We start from the raw sequence: 17,962 nt of genomic DNA, 5'->3' as shown, positions 1-17,962 counted from the left end.
TCAGCGCAGGCCCTTTACATGTACACATATCACATTTGGACAGATTTTCATTAGCATCCCTTGCCTTGGTTTCAGTCTGCCATCAAGTCAGAATCTACATGGGGAAGGTCAGAAGAAAATTCAAGTGATCTGAAGTCAGCTGTACCTTCAGGAGAGACAGTGATTTACATCAATGCAGTTGCAGTAATGTCTAAAGTCTTTGTTCAAATTCCTCCAATGTCAACTGTAGAATAAAACATAAATGAGTATTTAAAAAAATAAGTCAGCCTTTGCAGTCCCTGTGAAGGCATAGGAAATGGAAGGATTAAAAACCTGAAAGGTAGTGCTTCCTAATTTTCCCCACAATTTAAACGCTTATCAATTTGTCTGCTAACACGTAGCATCATTTGCATTTCTTCTACTCAGTGCAGTTGCTGTTCTCCTTTCTTGCATCCTTTCAGAAGCATGCTGACACTGAGTCATGCTGACACTGAGGAGGACTTCAACAGTTTGCATCTTTTGGATGTGGCCAGTTTAGAAAAAGACCTTAACAATAGATCTTTTTCTAAAGGTTACAGAATTTAAAGCAAATTGCTTTTAAAGTTGACACTTTTGCCTCATTCCCTGATTCTGTTTAAAAGCTTATAGGGTATCCTATGTTGGAATAGAATAACTATTTTTATTTGTATTATTTTATTTTTAATTGCTATTCCTGCCCCCAGCCTCTCTATGTTCACATGAAACATGCTCTCTGCACATGCACCTGTACACCTACCCTACCTCCGTCTGATGTCATTTTAAACTGAAAGGACATGTCCAGTTCAGGCACTGCGAGCTGTCCCCATGTCATCACATCTTGTAACATCCGGTACTCTCCGTAACCCGGCTGCTGGACTCATGAGGTTGTGTGAGGGTCTTGGAGCGACACACACCTCAGCACTGCAACATATGAACGTCGGAGTAGCCCCTTCAGGGTGCGATTTTTGAAGCTGATCTGCTCAGTCTGAGGGCTGGGGGGGCACCACTCGTGGTTTTGGACTGTTAGGGTAGGCAGAACAACCGAAATCTGTTCCACCTTGAAGGACTACTAAAAGACAATGAAATGGTACAAAAGGCTGGACCCCAAGTGAAACAGACACCGTATTGTCTGGAAAGCTCAGCTGTGACTTGTGCTCACACCACAGCTCTAGTGAACCTCTCTGCGTAGGTGTAAGTCACCTCTCTGCTTCCTAGCAGTGACTTCTTCAGCCAGCTCTGGTTACTGCTCCGGTGCACGATCGCCACGCTGCGACAGGAGGATTAATCCTGCTGACTTTGCTCCAGGGTTTGTGATGTCCAGAAGAGATGGGAGAAGGGGAGGAGGAATCCATCGTGTCTTCACTGGCATTTAACTTGTGGCCACAGCCTTGTCCGTATGGAAAACTTACGCCAGTTGAATTAAAGGTGGTGTTTCTATGTGGTCCAGAGTATACATGGACACACATAACTGGGCTTACAGGAGGGATTTATATATGTGTTAAGCTTAAAGTGTTACCTGTCTCCCTGAGAGAGTGGTCTTTGTAGAAGTGCCCCGAGAGAAGCTGTGTTTGAGCTTAGCTGCTTGGAGAAAGGGGAGTGCTGAGGGACACGTGGAACAGACAGGAAGGATCGGCCCCGAGACAGTACAAAGGACCAGAAAGGAAGGATGTTTGTGGTAGTAAGGACTACAGAAAGAGCAGAGAAGGAAACCCCAAAGCACAGTGAGGCAAGAAGGAAGGTCCTGACAACTTCTCATTGTAGCCTTCTTGGCCATGAGAAGCCTGAAGCAGGTGGCCAGATCACCAACCAAACAGCAAAGAGCTCACTGACTGCCTCTCCTCATGCTTGATTCTTCACAAATCTTGAACTGATTCAAAGGAGCTGAGCAGGTATTAATTAGAGTTTCATGGATTCCCTTATCGTATTTTGTGACTGCAAGACTGCCTGCCCTCTAAGCACTGGCTTGTGGATTTGGACGTGAAGGGGTGAACAATTCCTTCTTCTTGTAGATGGGACAACAGAAAGCATGACCATCAGTCAGCATGAGGTGCATCATGTCCAGGCTCCTGTACTTTGCAGTGTTCCCACTTCTGTGATGGGTTGGATACAAACTCAAATGTGAACCTCCCAAAACTGGGGACAGATGGAGCAGGCTTTGATCTCATGTCCCTTCCCACTGACGACCTCAGGAATATCAGTGGAGCAACTGCAGGATAGTGTCAGACCTCAGGCATTAACGGAGCCCATCAGCTCCATCAGGGTCCCGAGAAAACTCGTTTCAACTCCAGTTCACATGGCCAGTAGTACTGCATTATTGAAACGGTACATTCAAACATCTTAGAGCAGTTCATTAATTTCTCATCACTCAGTGTAACTTAATGCCCAGCTGCTGTGAGGATATGTGAAGGCCAGGGAGACAAAGAGAGAGAGGGAAAGAAATCAGCTGGCGTTTAAATGCCTCTCCAAGACCTTTACGAACTGTATGCCCCAGGTGACTCACCCGTCTGCTGGAGTGCAGTAATCTCTGGAGTGAGATGCACCAGGAGGTTTTAATATCTAGGAAGGCTGATTCTGCGTTTCACCCAAAATACCACACTACCATCACTACACCATCCCTGGTAACCTCATGCAACCGGTACCAGCTCGGAAGGAAGAGAATGTTTTGCTGAATCACTGTCGCTGCTTCTGATCTTAGGTAAACACCTACAGGCACTGGGGTCAGCACAGCGTGAGGGAACGTATGGATGGAAGTGTTTCCTCTTGGAGCCACCCGCGCTGTTCACTGCGGCACAGTCCTCCCTCGCTCCATCCCGTGGCACCGATACCTGACTGCTGAGAGGGAAGAGCGCTTCACCTTGAGCCATCTGCAGTAGGTGTCCCCACGCCACTCTCTGCTGGACAAGGACAGCTGCATGCAGAGCAGGAGACAGCAACGTGAGCGAGCAGGGAAGGTGCAGAAGGACGTTCATTATTTGTATCTCCTAGCAGGGATGGCGCCCAGCTCGCTTTGTCAATGTCATGGGGCAAGGATGGGGGGGGGGGGGGAATAACAAGTCTCTTTTCTGTCCCGAAAAGCCAAATGGTTGAGGAGCTGACAGACAGGAGAGCTAAGTCGAGAGCCTGCATCCCTGGTGGGGGCCTGCAGACAACCAGCCGCATCTGCTGGAGAAGGTGCTCGGCCTGCGAGAGGAGGAACGGGGCTCGGCGTGCTGAGGCTGCCTCCGCTGCCCGCAGGATACGGCCGGCTGTTTCAGGGCCGTTTGCCCGGTGCCCGGGGCGCTGAGCGGCCTCCTGGCCAGCGATCCCACCGCCGGCAGCATCCCCCCTGCCGCACCGAGCCCTCCGAACGCAGGGGTGCTGCTGGGGTAACTGCTGTGCCCACGCTGGGCGGCTGGGGGACGACACAGTCTGCCAGGCTGGAAAAGCATTCAAAGCTCAGAACAAACCAGAAGAAACCTCGCCCAGGACTGGAGGTGAGTCCTGCGCTCTGTGGGAGATGGTGGTACATCAACACATTGCTAGACCAAAACGTGCAGCATCAATGAAAGTTTCCAAATAAAGGTGCTCAGAACTCACAAGGTCTTCAAGATCTTTTAGTTATCCAGTTAAGCAGTAACAGAAGCTCGACCAACAACACAGAGGCACACAGGAAAACAAAAAACAGGGCCAAGCTGTGCAGAAAGGTGTGGCCCAAACATACTGCTATGTGGACCTCCAGAAGAAGCTGAGGATCCGAGAGGATTCCTCAAACCGGGGTGCAGTTATAACTTCCATCACTTTCTTTCAGTTGTTTAAGCACCTTTTGAGCATCCCAAACACAAGTACAGACTGGGCGGAGAGTGGCTCAAGAGCAGCCCTGAGCAGAAGGACTTGGGGGTACTGGTGGATGAGAAGCTCAACATGAGCCGGCAGTGTGCGCTTGCAGCCCAGAAAGCCAACGGTATCCTGGGCTGCATCAAGAGCAGCATGGCCAGCAGGGTGAGGGAGGGGATTCTGCCCCTTTACTCCACTCTCGTGAGACCCCACCTGGAGTCCTGCGTCCAGCTCTGGAGCCCCCAACATAGGAAGGACATGGATGTGCTGGAGCGGGTCCAGAGGAGGGCCACGGAGATGATCCGAGGGCTGGAGCACCTCTCCTACAAGGACGGGCTGAGGGAGTTGGGGCTGTTCAGCCTGGAGAAGAGAACACTCCAGGGTGACCTTATAGCAGCCTTCCAGTACCTGAAGAGGCCGACAGGAAGGATGGAGAGGGACTTTCCACAAGGGTGTGTAGTGATAGGACAAGGGGGAATGGCTGTAAACTGAAAGAGGGCAGATTTAGATTAGATATTGGGAAGAAATTCTTCACCATGAGGGTGGTGAAACACTGGAACAGGTTGCCCAGAGAAGCTGTGGATGGTTGGATGGAGCTCTGAGCACCCTGGTCTGGTGGAAGATGTCCCTGCTCATGGCAGGGGTTTGGAACCAGCTGATCTTTAAGGTCCCTTCCAACCCTTACCATTCTATAATTCTACGATCTCTGGTGGACTGAGTTTTAGCTGGTCCCTCAAAGTGGGAATGGTGGTGTCCTGTGAAACAGAGCAATGGCGCTTCTGCCCAGAGGGCTGCCCTGGTGAGCCGGCAAATGCCTGGCTTTCCGCGTCCCCTCTGCCCACCACTGGTGCCTCCCACACGAGCCTGGGGGGGCCAGAAGAGAGAAGGAGCCGTTGTTCTGTCTTTTGAGCGCTGCCGCAGCCGATGCTCAGCCACTGTTAGGTAAGAAGTGGTGGCTTCAGTTCTGTTACATGCACGTCACACTCTTCAGCGTCTCTTGTGGCAGCGAGGACATAGTGAGGATTTCCTTAGGAACGGCGTACGAGGCATTGCAGGATTTTATTCCTAGTCTGCAATTCGTTGAGAACAAACGTGGGTCACCTAGCTACCGGGGCGAGCCTTGGGGGACACAGCTCTTCCCTGCAAGGTTTGCCTTTCCTTGCTGAAAGAGGGAGGGAGCTCAGGCCATCTCCTAGCTTCCTCCTTCAACACCCTTGGCTGCAGGACTCGGATGGCGTCTGGGAGCTTATAACGGCACAAACTGAAGCAGAGGAAGCTCCGTCTGAACATGAGGAAGAACTTCTTCCCTCTGAGGGTGACGGAGCCCTGGCCCAGTCTGCCCAGGGAGGCGGTGGAGTCTCCTTCTCTGGAGATATTCAGACCCGCCTGGACGCGGTGCTGTGCACCCTGCTGCAGGCGACCCTGCGAGCGCGGCGGCGGCGGAGCAGAAGGGACCCCGCGCCCCGCTGCCTGATCCCCGTCCCCACCGCGGGGCAGCCCAGCCCGGCCCGGCCCTGGGGGGGACACCGGTCCCCGTCCCCGTCGCGCCGACGCCGCCGGCCCCTCCGCCCCGCCCCGCCGCAGGCGGGGGGGTGACGTCATCACAGCTGCTGCCAGCCGATTGGCTGCCTGCCAGCCCGCCATCTGCCCGCGCCCGGCGGGGCGTCGGTGCCCCCCGTCCCCCCCCGGCGTCCCGCATCCCGCCCCGCTGCCCGCGCTCGGCTCCCGCAGCACGGCCGGGCCGCCCCGGGGCCTGGTGTCCCCAGCGTGACGGGCCGGGGAGCCGGGGGGGGGGCAGGCAGGGCGGCACGGGGGACGGGCGTGTAACGGAGACCCGAACGCGGTGCCGGGCCATCCTGCGGGAATGGGAGGAGCGGGCTCCCTCCGGAGGATCGTAAACTGCGGAATGAGGGTGTGGGCTGCTGCCCCGCGCTCCCCCCTCATTCCAGACGCATGATGACACCGCGTCCCACCATCTCGCTGGCTTCTCCCTTTTCTTTCTTTCTTTCTTTTTTTTTCTCTCCCCCAAAAAATCGTATTTTGAAGACAACCAAAAGCAGAACGTGTTCTGGGTGTGGCTGGCTGTGATTTACCCAATAGCCAAAGTTGGGGGGGGGGACTGCTGAAGGGGGAAGACAGAGCGTCTGCTGCCGAAGGGAGCGGAGACCGAGGGCTGCAGTAAGTGATGGGGACCCTAGCGCTTCTCTCAGGGCTCCTCGAGGGAGAGAATTTAAAAGTAGAAGAGAGCGGAGGGAGATAACGAGGGGAAACTTCACTTTGCATGCTGAGGGTGTTTCTGGAAGGGGTTTTCGCCATCTGGATGAGAAAAGCGGTGGAGACTGGAGAAAGGAGGTGGAAAGAGAAAGCAAGCAGATGGAGTTATATGTTCAGCCCAGAATGCTTCAGAAACACCTGGAAAACTGGCCAGATTAGGAAGGAGAGAGATGGAGGGAGGCTGGGAAGACCAAGTGGTCTTGAGAGGGAAATGGAGGCAGCAATCAAAGAGTTTCTGTGGTGTAGGGGATGGTATCCCTGTTCCTGCCTCAGCTTTCCTCTGACTCCTCTCTCCTCCACTCCACAGGGATGAAGACCTTTGGAGCCTACACACTGTTGTGTCTCTTAACAGTCTCCTTGTCCCCAGCTGGTGAGTCCTTATGCCAGGGGGAGGATTTCTTCTCCACCCCGGTGCCAAGGAGTTTCCTACGCAGGCTAGTCTGCAATGACCTAAGGAGAAAGACAGAGACATGTAGATGGACAGTGAAGAGGGACTAGATGACCCACAGAGGTCCCTTCCAACCCCTACTATTCTGTGATTCTGTGAAAGGCACGGTGGGTAAAGGGTTGTAAGAAAAAATTTAGGAACTGGGGACTGGTTGCCGTATGTGTCCACTCTCCAGTAAGTACTGGGAGTCGCAGGAGACTGAGGTCTGCAGCTTCCACTGCTGGGACGTTTGGGTAAGCAAAACAGCCAGGTCAAGCTGCGAAGGAGGGTTTGCTGTGCTTTGTGCTTGCTGTAGGCTGCTGCATCACTTGCGTTTGCATCATCTGCAGAGCATTTCCCAGGGCTCCACAAAACTTGTTCTGACATAGTTGTGAAACATTTGCTGTCACTGGCGGTTCCTGCTGGAATGGCCCCATTCCAGGCCACTTGGCTGCCAGGAGATCTTGTCGTTTTTTGCACAGCTGTTTTGAGAAACCTAACCTCTGTAGTTCAAACGACTCTCTGCTTTTGGTGTTCTGTTTTGTTGCTCCCCTGCTTTGTTTGCTCTGAGTTACTTTGGCAAAAATTCAGGTGTGATCAAATTTGTTAAAAAAGAAAAACAAAACAAGGGGGCCGCAATCAGCCATTGTAGTCAAAAGACTTGGGACAGAGAGCAAAAGAAAATTAATTCCAGTGAATGGAAAAAGCTTCACCCAGGAAAGACTGTATGTATGAGACAGGTGACTGCACCTATCCCGTTCAGATCAGGTCGTTTCAATCTACTCTCCTCAGTCCTCCCCTCATGGTGAAGGAGGACTTTCTTATTCTGCTCCCAATAGCATTTCTTCCCGTAAAGGTGCACCGCAGAGGATGTGTGTGTGATGGTGAAGCAGGGAGGAGAGGCGTCCAAGAGATGAGCTTGTGGGTGGCCTACAAAGTTAGAGATAGGAAAAAAAGGCTGTATTTTTTACGATGCATGAAGAAGGCTTGAAAGGAAGATTTCTTACTTTTGTGTATTTTGTTTTAGCATTTCTGGTTTTTAGCATTTTTGTTTTAACTTGTAAAGAGGATTCATTAGCTGATCTCGCACAGTCTCGTTTGGTTTTGGGTGAGCTACAGATTCGGTGAATTAGGGTTGCAGTTTTCTCAGACCTCGAGGATGAGTTTATAACGACTTGGACAATAGAGTCCAATCATTTAGAAAGCATACAAATTGGGTACTATAGCAAATATAAATTGAAGTGATTGAAATTCTGATAAGAAAGTCGCCTCTTTTGTCTCCTCTCCTCATATAGACAGGTTTCACTTCACTTGCATCCTGCTGTTTTAGAATTGGACCAGTTTTCTAGTTACCTCCTAGAGAGAAAAAAAAAAACCACCCTAGTAAGAGCTGACTTTTCAATGTTACAAAGAAGGATGGAAGCCTCCCCTGTTTTTCCGTATGACTCCTGTTTCAAACCTGGCATCGCTGGCCCCTGCAGTGGTTTCAGGGTTTGTGTCCTTCCTTTTGTATCAGAAGCAAATGAGAAAGTGTGCTATATCGTTTTTATCCTCTACTTGTTACCATGAAGAGATTAGCCAGAACAGGAAAGTTTGGGGCTGCGCTGCATCGTGTGCATGTCTGTCTCTCCCTGGGTCGGTCGCCAGCAGCTGAGTCCTGTCTGGCAGCTGGGTGGGGAAGGGAAAAGCAGGGTCCAGTGACTCCTGCAGTGCTGCACAGCAGGATTATGTAGGGGTCCCAAGAGTCCAGCTGCAGCCTGCAAGTAAGCGCTCTTGGAATGAGGAAGAGCTAAGACTAAAGCTCTAGACTCGATAGTTTTTACCCATGCAGAGCTCCCATTCAGAACAGAAAGCTAAAGGCTGAGTTCTGAAGACGTAGCAGGGTGTACTGTTTTTTGAGCTGGTCTTGCACGCATCCCTGCAGTGCCCCAGATCACTGGGTTTTTCCTGCCAACTCCTTCCTTCATCCCACCCGAGTTATGCAGACATTTCCCTCCTCTGTGGCTAGCAGGAAATATTTTCCTGTTCCTGGCTGCTGTAGGAAGGAGCTCTCTCACCCTTTATATTTGGACAAATGAACCGTCTAGCTCAGTTTCAATTTCTTCTCTTCCACACAGCATGCACAGTCAAGCCTTCATTGTTCTCCCTCTCCAGTGTGCCCAGGAGCCGAGAGGGGAAAGATCTTCTGCTCTGTGCTCCATACCCAGGCAGGATGATGGACCAGATAATTATTTGCCTAAGGAGCTACAAGACCTGCAGTCTGTTTCTTACAGTGACAATTATTCAATCTGTGACCCCAAGCAAACAGTTCCCATGACTCAGTTTCCTCTTTCATAAAATGGAGATAGGGATTTCGACCAGCCTCCAGAGCAGGAAGGCAACATGCAATTTGTTTTCAAAATGCATCAAGTGGGGTTTCAGAAATGCAAAGTCCAGTAGGAGACCTGGAGGCTCTCACTATCTTGTTGCTGTGCCTAGCCTTTGACCCTGCTGGAAACAGCAGGGATGGGATCAGGACCCGCTGTATCTATGGGTCTTTGAAGAACAAACCCAGGTAGCAGTGGAGGCTGAGGCAGAGAAGAGAGAATTTCTCCCTTCAGCAGAGGGCAGTGGTGTCTCCTGGACAGACAAACATCTCAAAAAAAGTTTCACAGCACCTACAGACTATAGAAATCCCTCTCTGTCCTTTCTTCACTCCCCTCTCTTTTTTTCTCTTGCAGACTGGTTTCCGTGGGTGGTCAATGGGCAAGAACTGGAAAGTGCAACTGGTAAGTATTACAGACATGTTGCACGATAAAGACTGCTCGCGTGACCCAGTTGTCCTACGTACTTACAGCCTGTTTAACTGCAAATGCTGTTCTGCATTTGCTTGCCTCTGACATTGTGAGCTTGCCTTGCAGTGAGGATTAAACAAGCCCTCCAAGACAAGCTGCTAAGTGTTGTGTGTTCTTTACGAATAATTCCCTAGTGTTCGGGTCCTGAACACTTAGCTGACATGCATGAAGTTATGTTCACAGTCAAGGGCTGTGGGAGATCGGGGAGAGCTGGTAACTCTTCAGCCATGAGATGCTCAGGGAACGCTACTGCTGCTCAGGAAAATCCCAATAAAAAGGGTGCACAAGTGGCCTGGTGCTTTAGCAGTGAGGCCACTGGGAAGGGATATTGACTGATCTTTATAGTGGCTGTGTTGTTGGGGGCAAATTGCCTTATCCCTCTGGTCCATTTTCCACTTCTGTGACATGGTAAGATAAAATGAACTTAGTTTGCATCATGCTTCAGCCCACAATAGAACAACAAAGGCCTGCCTCTGCTTTAGACTGAAGCCCCTGGCTAAGCCATCAGACATCTCCCAGCTATGATCCTGTCACGTGCAATGTCAGGGGCTTCCCGGAAAACTATGCAGAAGCCAGTCCAAAACATGTCCACCAGGCTTCCCTTTCCTTCACACTTTATCCCGCCATCACACCTCCCCCAGCTTTGCCATCAGTTGCCTTTCAAAGAAACTCATCTGCTGATGAATTTCCATAGTCAAGGCTGGGTTCTGGAGTTGCCTCCCTCCTTGTCTGCAGTGGCTGCCTCAGCTGTCAGTTCTACTGCCGCAGGAGCCATCAGCACCTTTGTTTCAGACATCTTTCCTTCCCATTGAGATGCCCACAGTGGCCATATCTGAGAAGTCAGAATAAGAGTCCAGAGTTCAGTAAGGGTGGATGCAACGCGCATTAAGAAATCCAGTCCCAGGCCAGTCACTGAAAAGGGGGATGAATATGGGTGGGGTGGGAGTAAAGTGTTTATTTATGTGTTACTGGGTTGGATCCCACTGTCTCATGAGCCTACCGTGGTGGCCAAGGTAATTCAAGCTAGCTATGGCTAGCTAAGTAAGGGACCACAAAGCAAAGACAGGCTCTCTCAAGGACATTCTCTCTTTTCCAGGTGAAGTTAGCACCGACTCTCTTATCAGCACCTCTGGTAAGCTCCTATCTCTTGGCAACATCGGACTTCTTTTCCCCTTTTTCCTTTTACTCCTGCCTACAGAGCCCCAGGAATAATCTATTATGCTCAGAAACTCCTCTTCCCCACTTATGACATCTATCAGTGCTCTTCCAGCATTTATGTCCGTCTTGGAGTCCATCCTGTGCTACGTGCAGGGAGATGAATTTGGGGTGGCTTGATGGCCCGTTCTCCAAGGAAATGACAATCTCACCTGTTGTACCAGGGCTCTCTGAAGCTGTTTGCACTGCAGGAAGCCACAAAATCGGAAGCTCATGCAGCCTGGGCTTCCAGAGAAGGTTGCGGGAAGGAAAAGAGTAAATGACAAGGGACAGAAAATGGTCAGGTTCACCAGTTGACTAGTCAGCACTGGGACACAGGGTGTGTGTGTGTCTGCTGACAGCAAGCAGCCATGCTTGAGTGCTCAGGAGGTGGAGGTGGCAAAAACCCCGAAAGACAATAATAAAGCAAACTCTGAGCAGTGGTGGGATGGGGAGGTGGAAATATTGCTCATTTAGTACTGTTTTCCCTGCCGTGCTTGTGGCTATGTCACTGGGGGGCAGCAAAATGTATGCAAAAGGTAGCATAGATGGAGGATACTGGAAGGTGAGCACTTGCAGCATACAATGTGCCTCCTTAGAGAGCCAAGCCTTGCTGTGGAGATAGCCCCAGGGGAAGGACACAGAGCTGATGGGTGTGTAGGCATTTACAAGACAGGCGAATCCTGCCAGACTCGAAGGAGGAGATGGCCAGAGGCTCAAGAAGGAGCCTCCCCACTTCCTCCGTACCAGTCCTGTTTAGAATTCAGCACTGCTGGCCTTGGTGATGGTTTCTTTCTCTGCTGGGGCAGTCTCTCAAACCCATCCTTCTGAGGTGGGGGGGGGACCAGGCAGGGCAGGGAAAGGGAGAACATGTCTGGTCGACAATGTTGTTCAAAAGATGGAGGAGAAGCAGCAGCGTTTGACTGTTGCTGGGAAGCGTGCTGTGTGTGTAGGAGAGCTCATCCGAGAGTGGTGTTCCGTTCTCCAGGACAGCAGCTCCGTGGTCTCTCCTCTGCCCTGTGACTCGTCTCATGAGCTGGCTAGAGTATTGTGGGTCAAGCTGACCAGCTGTCATTGGACAACACTGGAGGAGAAAAGTGGAAGCACAATATTACATATGCAAGGTGCATGATCTTCCTTGTGGGGATGGGAGGTGAAAGCAACCTATGTCAGTCTCACGTTCAGTGTGTGAGAACTGACAGTCTATAAAAGGGTAGATAAGACTTGGTGTCCAGACCAAACTGGCGGTGGCTAACCTACATCTAAACCTGGAAAGGCTACATGTGAAGCCTTCACAGCAGAGTTTGGCTTCAAAACACTTATTGTTGAGGGATCAGTAAGAAACTCTTCACAAAGTACCTGCCACAGGACCCATCTCTGCTGTACAGCATCCCGTCAGCTCTAGGACACCCAGCATATATGCAGGGAAAGCCTGCAGTTACTCTGATAAGTCAGATGATAACAGCATCACGATCACCGTTGTCTATGAACCAGATGTGGGATGGCTGCTGGTGAGGAGTGGCAAGCCATCGCATAACTGTGGGAGGGGGAACGAGGCTGAAAGATCAAATTAAGATCTCTCGGAACATCTTCTCTTTTTCCAGCTGCAGCTGTCACACCACCTGTGCTTCTTAGTCCTGGTGAGTTTATTCTCAATTCACAAACCTTGCAGATCACTTTTCCGTCTCCTTGCCCGGTCCCTTGCACACCCAGAATCCTGCCTTCCCTGACTGCCCCTAACCGCAGCCCTGACACCCGAGAGGCTCCTTTTCTCTGCGCCCCTGTGTTTTGTCTGTGCTTCTGGCTGATGCTATGGCACGTGAACAGAAGTCCTCTATAGCTGTTGATGCAAACTTGTGCCTGGCAGTCAGTCCTCTGAGTTCCTTTCCAGTTTGTCACTGGAAATAATGAAAGGTACTGGTTTACTGTGGTACAGGTGGGTTGCTTCATCAGAGGGAATAACAAACCAACCTCCTTTTGACCCCTTGTCGTGGACATTAAGGAAGAAGTGGTCTGGGGATGCCATTTCTTAAAGGAGTCACTGTTCCTCAGGAAGAGGCAGTGACAGACTGCTTTGCTTCTTGTCTGGATGGTCGGCGATTACAGCAACTAAAAACATTTACCCGACCTTTTGAATTAGAAGTCAAGATGCCCTTACGGCGTAATTTTGAACAGTAGTGGTAATGCTTTACAGTAAAGGTTGGTCAGGCTCTTAGCATTGTTGGCTGGGTAGATTCATACTGGATTTTTACCTTCTCTTACAGCTTTAGGTCAGTAACAGTGAAATCTTTTTCTGCATCAGAAGTTACAATGGAGGGCTCTTGGAAGAGCTTTCCAGCTCTTTGTTTTGAGTAAGCTGATGTCTAGGAAGGAATCATGGTAAATCACACTAACTTTGGTACCCTCTGTCTTCCAGTTCAGTCCGACAGTGAAACTACAACGGCCTCATCAGGTATGTTTAAGTTTGCTGCCTGCACCCCCTTCCAGACCCACTTTACCCACCCTGTTACCTCTCCGGGCAGGTGCTGGCCAAGCACTGAGCTTGGTCTGCTGGAAAATTCCCTTCACCCTGTTTCTTGAGTTAGAAGTACTGGAGAATGACAGTGGTGGAAGCTGAAGTCTTCCCCTGGGTGGCATGCCTGGGAGGGAAGGAACTGGCAGGTCACCAGACCAGACACGCTGGGTCAATATTCTGTCGTTTCGGTGGCCAAGACCTGACATTTCAGGAGGAAATGCAAGAAAATCCATCATAGTTAGCTACAAGGTTGATTGTCCAGAAAAGAAAGGAACCAGATATGTGTCCTGAAGTGTGAGACTGCAGATCTATTAGAAATGTGTGTCTTAAACATGTGACTAAAATTTACAGTTTGTTTATTTGTGTCTGTCCCCTTTACAGCATGTGCCTGCTGTACTGAGGATTCCCAGTGGTCTTGTTTTGCCCTTCACTCAGCTTCCCCTTACTTTTGTCTTGTGAGGCAAGGGATCAGAAATGTCTGCCTTATTTTCCCCTCATCTAAACCATCCCCATCTCTCACAAGAGAGTGGAAAATAGAGGCTGGGGTCCTTCCCTAGAAGCCTGGAGGACAGTACCTGGTGATGAAGTTATACGTGTGCCAGAATGGGTGCACCTGCCAGTGATGCTGGATTGTACCTCTGTGTGTGTGTGTGTTCCCAGATTGTCGTGAAGAAAAGTTCCCTTGCACACGCCTGTACTCTGTTCACAAACCGGTAAAGCAGTGTATCAGCTACCTCTGTGTTACAAGGTAAGAAACCAGCAGTCCCGAAGAAAAGCTCTAAAAACTCTCCAGAAATGGCATGTCCAGTTGGGCATTTGTTTCCTTTGAAGACTAGAGGTTCCCCGCGGGAACCAGTTGGTGAGATGAATCCCATCCTCAGAGTGTCCTTTTAGGGTGATTCATTAAAACAGCACAATGACTATTATCTGTGCAGCACTAAGGAGCTGTAATGTGCCCTATACTGTAATCCATGTTTAAGATATTTCGCCATTTAGTGAAGTCTTGATAAAAATTACTTTCCTATTGACAACAGCCTTATCCTAGATAACTATTCCTAAAGATTTAGGGTGTGCCTCCTCATCAGTGAATGTACATATTTATTGCCTGTATCCCTTTTTTGTTTCTGCGGGTCCCTGTGCCTTGCTCTCGTGTCCTTGGCGTGCTCTTGGTGATCCCTCAGTGTGCGTCGCATGTACATCATAAACAAGGAGGTGTGCTCACGCATTGTCTGCAAGGAGAATGAGGTCATGGAAGGTGAGTGACAGCACAAGCTAGCCTAGAAGAATAGATGCAGCCGTTTGACAGAGTCTCTAAGCTAACTAATTACCCAACCCCAATCCATATGTAGTAGTTTCCCTGGGCTTGGCTTGGGGGAGCCCTAATGCTTTGCACCCAGTACACGTGCCATGAAAAACACTGAGAAGTAGGTATTGTACTAGCGAGAAGTATGAGAGCTCTGCCTTCCTCGATGTTGATCATGCTCTGCTAGCCCCAGACACACCCTTACTCAAAGTTGCATTCCTTTGAGGTTAAATAGTAACTCTCGGTATTTCTATTCATGAATAAAAACAGAATCCAGTCTAGATTTCTTATGCAGTCTTTGTTGCAGCAAAATACGAGTGATTTTTAATATGTATTGTACATGAATAAAACCAGAAGGAAATGAATCAAAGCCTAAAGGCTTGTTCACTTGTCTCATGTACATGAGGGTTCAGCAGTTCCAGCAGTTTCTGTAGACACAGTGAAGGATGTACCTCTAACTATTCTGATAGTGCAGAATTTGAAGGAAGCTTTGATTATCTGTCAACATGTGTGTGTCTGCTGTGTCTTCAGATGAGATCTGTCGCCAGCTGGCTGGCCTGCCTTCTCGACGTCTCCGCCGATCTGGGCAACCCCTGCGTCTCCCTTGCAGACAACTTCTGGAGCAGCAGCGCAGAAGGCCTGATGCTCTGTGAGCGACCAACCGTAGGAGAGAAAAAGGAAGGGAGAGAAGAGAAATCATCATCCACTACCTACAACCCAAGACAAGTCCTTCTCGCTTGTCATTTCCCCACCATTTCCTTGCTTCTCTGCCTTCCCCCACATCCTCTTCTTCAGGTGCTGCAGTACACAGAGTCCCCTCTCTGCTAGTCTGTCATGGTGGCTGTTGTCATCTTTTAAATCTGTTGCTGAGGATGTGGGATGCTCCCCTCTTTCCTCTTGAGCTCTGTTTGGCAGGCCGTGAACTGCTCATTTCCCAGAGGTTCTTATAAATGTGCTGCATCTTCTCTTGCTTTGCCCCTGCAGAGAGACATGTGTGGGGACACGATGTAGTCCTCTCCAGTAGTGCAGATGGCCTAAGCTGCGTTTCATGTGAAGGAGTGCCAACCTTTATGCCCTAGAACTCCTGGCCGAGGTGGCTTGCATGGCAACAGTTTAAGTTCAGATATGATTAGTCAGCCTGAGCCTCTCTGGTCCTCCAGAGCCACTGAGTTTACTGTGTGATAACACAGCCTGCTCTGTGTCTGCTGGCCTCAGAGAAGTGACAAAACTGGGAGATGAGCTGTCCTCAACCCAAAGCAAACCTCATTGTCCCTGTATGGCAGCAGATCATTTATAACTACTTCTGGGAAGTTCTTTGTCTCAAGCCCTTTGCCTCCCTCTCACACAACTGCTACCAAAAGGAAGAATTCTGGATTTAGTATGGCATGGTATTTTTCTCAAGAAGATGATGTTGGAACAGAGTGCTCCCTCTTCCTCTCCCTCCTCTTCTCTCCCCTGTTCTGTTCCTCCCTTCCCATTGAAGAAATCTCTTGATGCCCATTCCAGGCAAGTTCCAGGGAGCAGGAAGTATGGCTGTTTCCACTCCTAAGCCCAAGAGACACCACGAAGAACCTGTGTGTCCTCGCAGAACTGGGAACTTGCAATGAATTAGTGTGTCCTGGTGACTTGTCTTGTTCTGGCTACCTCCACACTCTCCAGTTGCTGAGCCCGCTTTCAAGATCTCCGCTTGAGTTCCTACCTCCTGACCTGGGAGCTCCTGCATGAATCAGAAAGGAGTCACAAACTGGAATGGGTTGTGGGAGAAGAATCATTATCTGGGATCCCTGGGTTTTTCTGCAGGTTCTCTGGCTGTGCTGACTCACACAGAGCCAGGTGCTGGGGGGAGGGAGTAGATGTATCTGCAGATACAAGCATAAAGACAGGCCAGCCTGGGGAAAAGAATTCACTCTGGTAGGACTGAATGTCTGTGGTCTGCTTGACAACTTTGTTTTCCAGAAATGTGGGAAACATTTCCAGGTATACAGGCAGTTATCACTACGAGACTGGGTCGGATAAGTGGGGAAGAGCTGTCTGAAGTGTATTAATCACCCTATATGACCCTTAGTGGCGTGATTCTGTGAGGCACCTGAGCTGAGCAGCTTAGCTCACAGCAGCAGCAGATCAGTGAGACCCTGTCTCTAGGACCTCTCAGAGTAGTTCCCAACTAACAGAAAGCCAGTTTGCTAGAGTAGGCATTCACACACACACCCCCCCCATAATATACTCTGCTGCCGAACTGCGTTCAGCCTTACAGGAGCACTGATCTGCTCCGCAGAACCAGGGTCACACAATATAGGGGACAATTTGCTGCACAGAGGCAGATGTCTCCAAAAAAGAAGAGCAAAACAACTAACGTACAAGCCTCTCCAAGGTGCTTGGATTTCTGCTGCATGCAGCAAGAAGCTGGTTACATCTTCTGTGTAGGGGAAGACACTCTTGTGCAGACACAGATTTGTTACATATAAGGTCAAAATTAGCCATAGGTGGGCTAAATCTCTCTGTATTAATCCAGTATACAAGAGAATTCCAAGCAATGCAGTGACTGGAATTCCGTCCTATATATAGGGGCATAGCATCCCTACACAGATGATGATGCTTCTCTTGAGTACTCGAGGTTCATGAGACTAGGGATGGAGGAGGAATTTATCTGTACTGAGAGTATGCACATTTCTGTAGGGAGGAGGGCACTGAGAGCTTGATCTCGAAGACATTCAAGCCACTGGCAGCCACTGACCTCTACGGTGGGACGCCTGGGAATTTGCCTGTGTGGAGGAATGTAGGATGGAGATGAGATGTTAGAGGGAGCCTCTTGGAAATTGGACTAGGCCAAGTCTCCACTCTGTATTTAGAGTTGAATGTAAGCCGATATAGATATATAACTGTATAACATAGCTACTGTACAGTATATAGAGATTTAACATTCATGCAGTTTGGGGAATGGTTAGAAACCTTTCTGTTGCTTGCTTTCAGCAGGGATAGGAAGAGGTGCTCCTCCCCAGGAGAACACTGTTTTAATGCTAAGGTCCATATAGTGCACACAAAAATATTAAAAGAAAATTTATTTCCTGTTATTCTTGACAACTCTCATGTGTTTGGGTTTATTTGCCTCTAGCTGTATTTCCGCCTGGTTGATGGGCAGAGTTTACTCCAGCCCAAATCTGTCATTTGGACATCTTTACTACCTGCTAGGCCAGTCCTCAGCTGCCACCCTCCCTTCACTTGTGAATCACAGGTCTTCTTGAGAGGTCACCATATTTTTTAGAGATACAGAAAATTATCTCTAGCAGGATTTTTCCGTGGATAGTTGTGGCAGATTTTCCTGACAGTTGGTGGCTGCTGAGCACAGGGGTGACTCCTCCCAGCCTGTGAGATTTGTGCTGAGAACACGTCTCTTCACTGCGCATGTGCCATGACTTGCTGGTGGAGAATTGCCATCTCCATGTAACATGGTAAGATGGCTGAAGTAGGAGGAGAGCTGTGATACATCATCTGATAAGCAAAGACGAATTTGTTCACTAAGGCCATTTAACTAAGTAATGGCAATAACTGAAAGACTACATTAAAAATTCCACATCTAGGTCAAAAGGATTAGGAAAATTTTTCTT

At 49.6% G+C, this 17,962-nt stretch overlaps 1 protein-coding gene across 1 annotated transcript; it reads left to right on the top strand.

The window, feature by feature from the left end:
- The first annotated feature begins 5,763 nt into the window (after positions 1–5,763).
- On the top strand, positions 5,764–17,428 carry MFAP5 (microfibril associated protein 5). The gene is given in 10 exon segments (XM_075413278.1): positions 5,764–5,797; positions 5,800–5,988; positions 6,392–6,454; positions 9,232–9,279; positions 10,442–10,477; positions 12,144–12,179; positions 12,956–12,991; positions 13,715–13,802; positions 14,236–14,309; positions 14,889–17,428. Coding segments are annotated over 10 exon segments (726 nt in total). The 3' UTR covers positions 15,011–17,428.
- Positions 17,429–17,962: the final 534 nt, after the last annotated feature.

Source organism: Opisthocomus hoazin, chromosome 1 (genome assembly GCF_030867145.1).
Source record: "Opisthocomus hoazin isolate bOpiHoa1 chromosome 1, bOpiHoa1.hap1, whole genome shotgun sequence".
Taxonomy (NCBI): Eukaryota; Metazoa; Chordata; class Aves; order Opisthocomiformes; family Opisthocomidae; genus Opisthocomus; species Opisthocomus hoazin.
The sequence above is the reverse complement of the archived record's forward strand: the minus strand, read 5'-3'. Positions and strand labels throughout refer to the sequence as shown.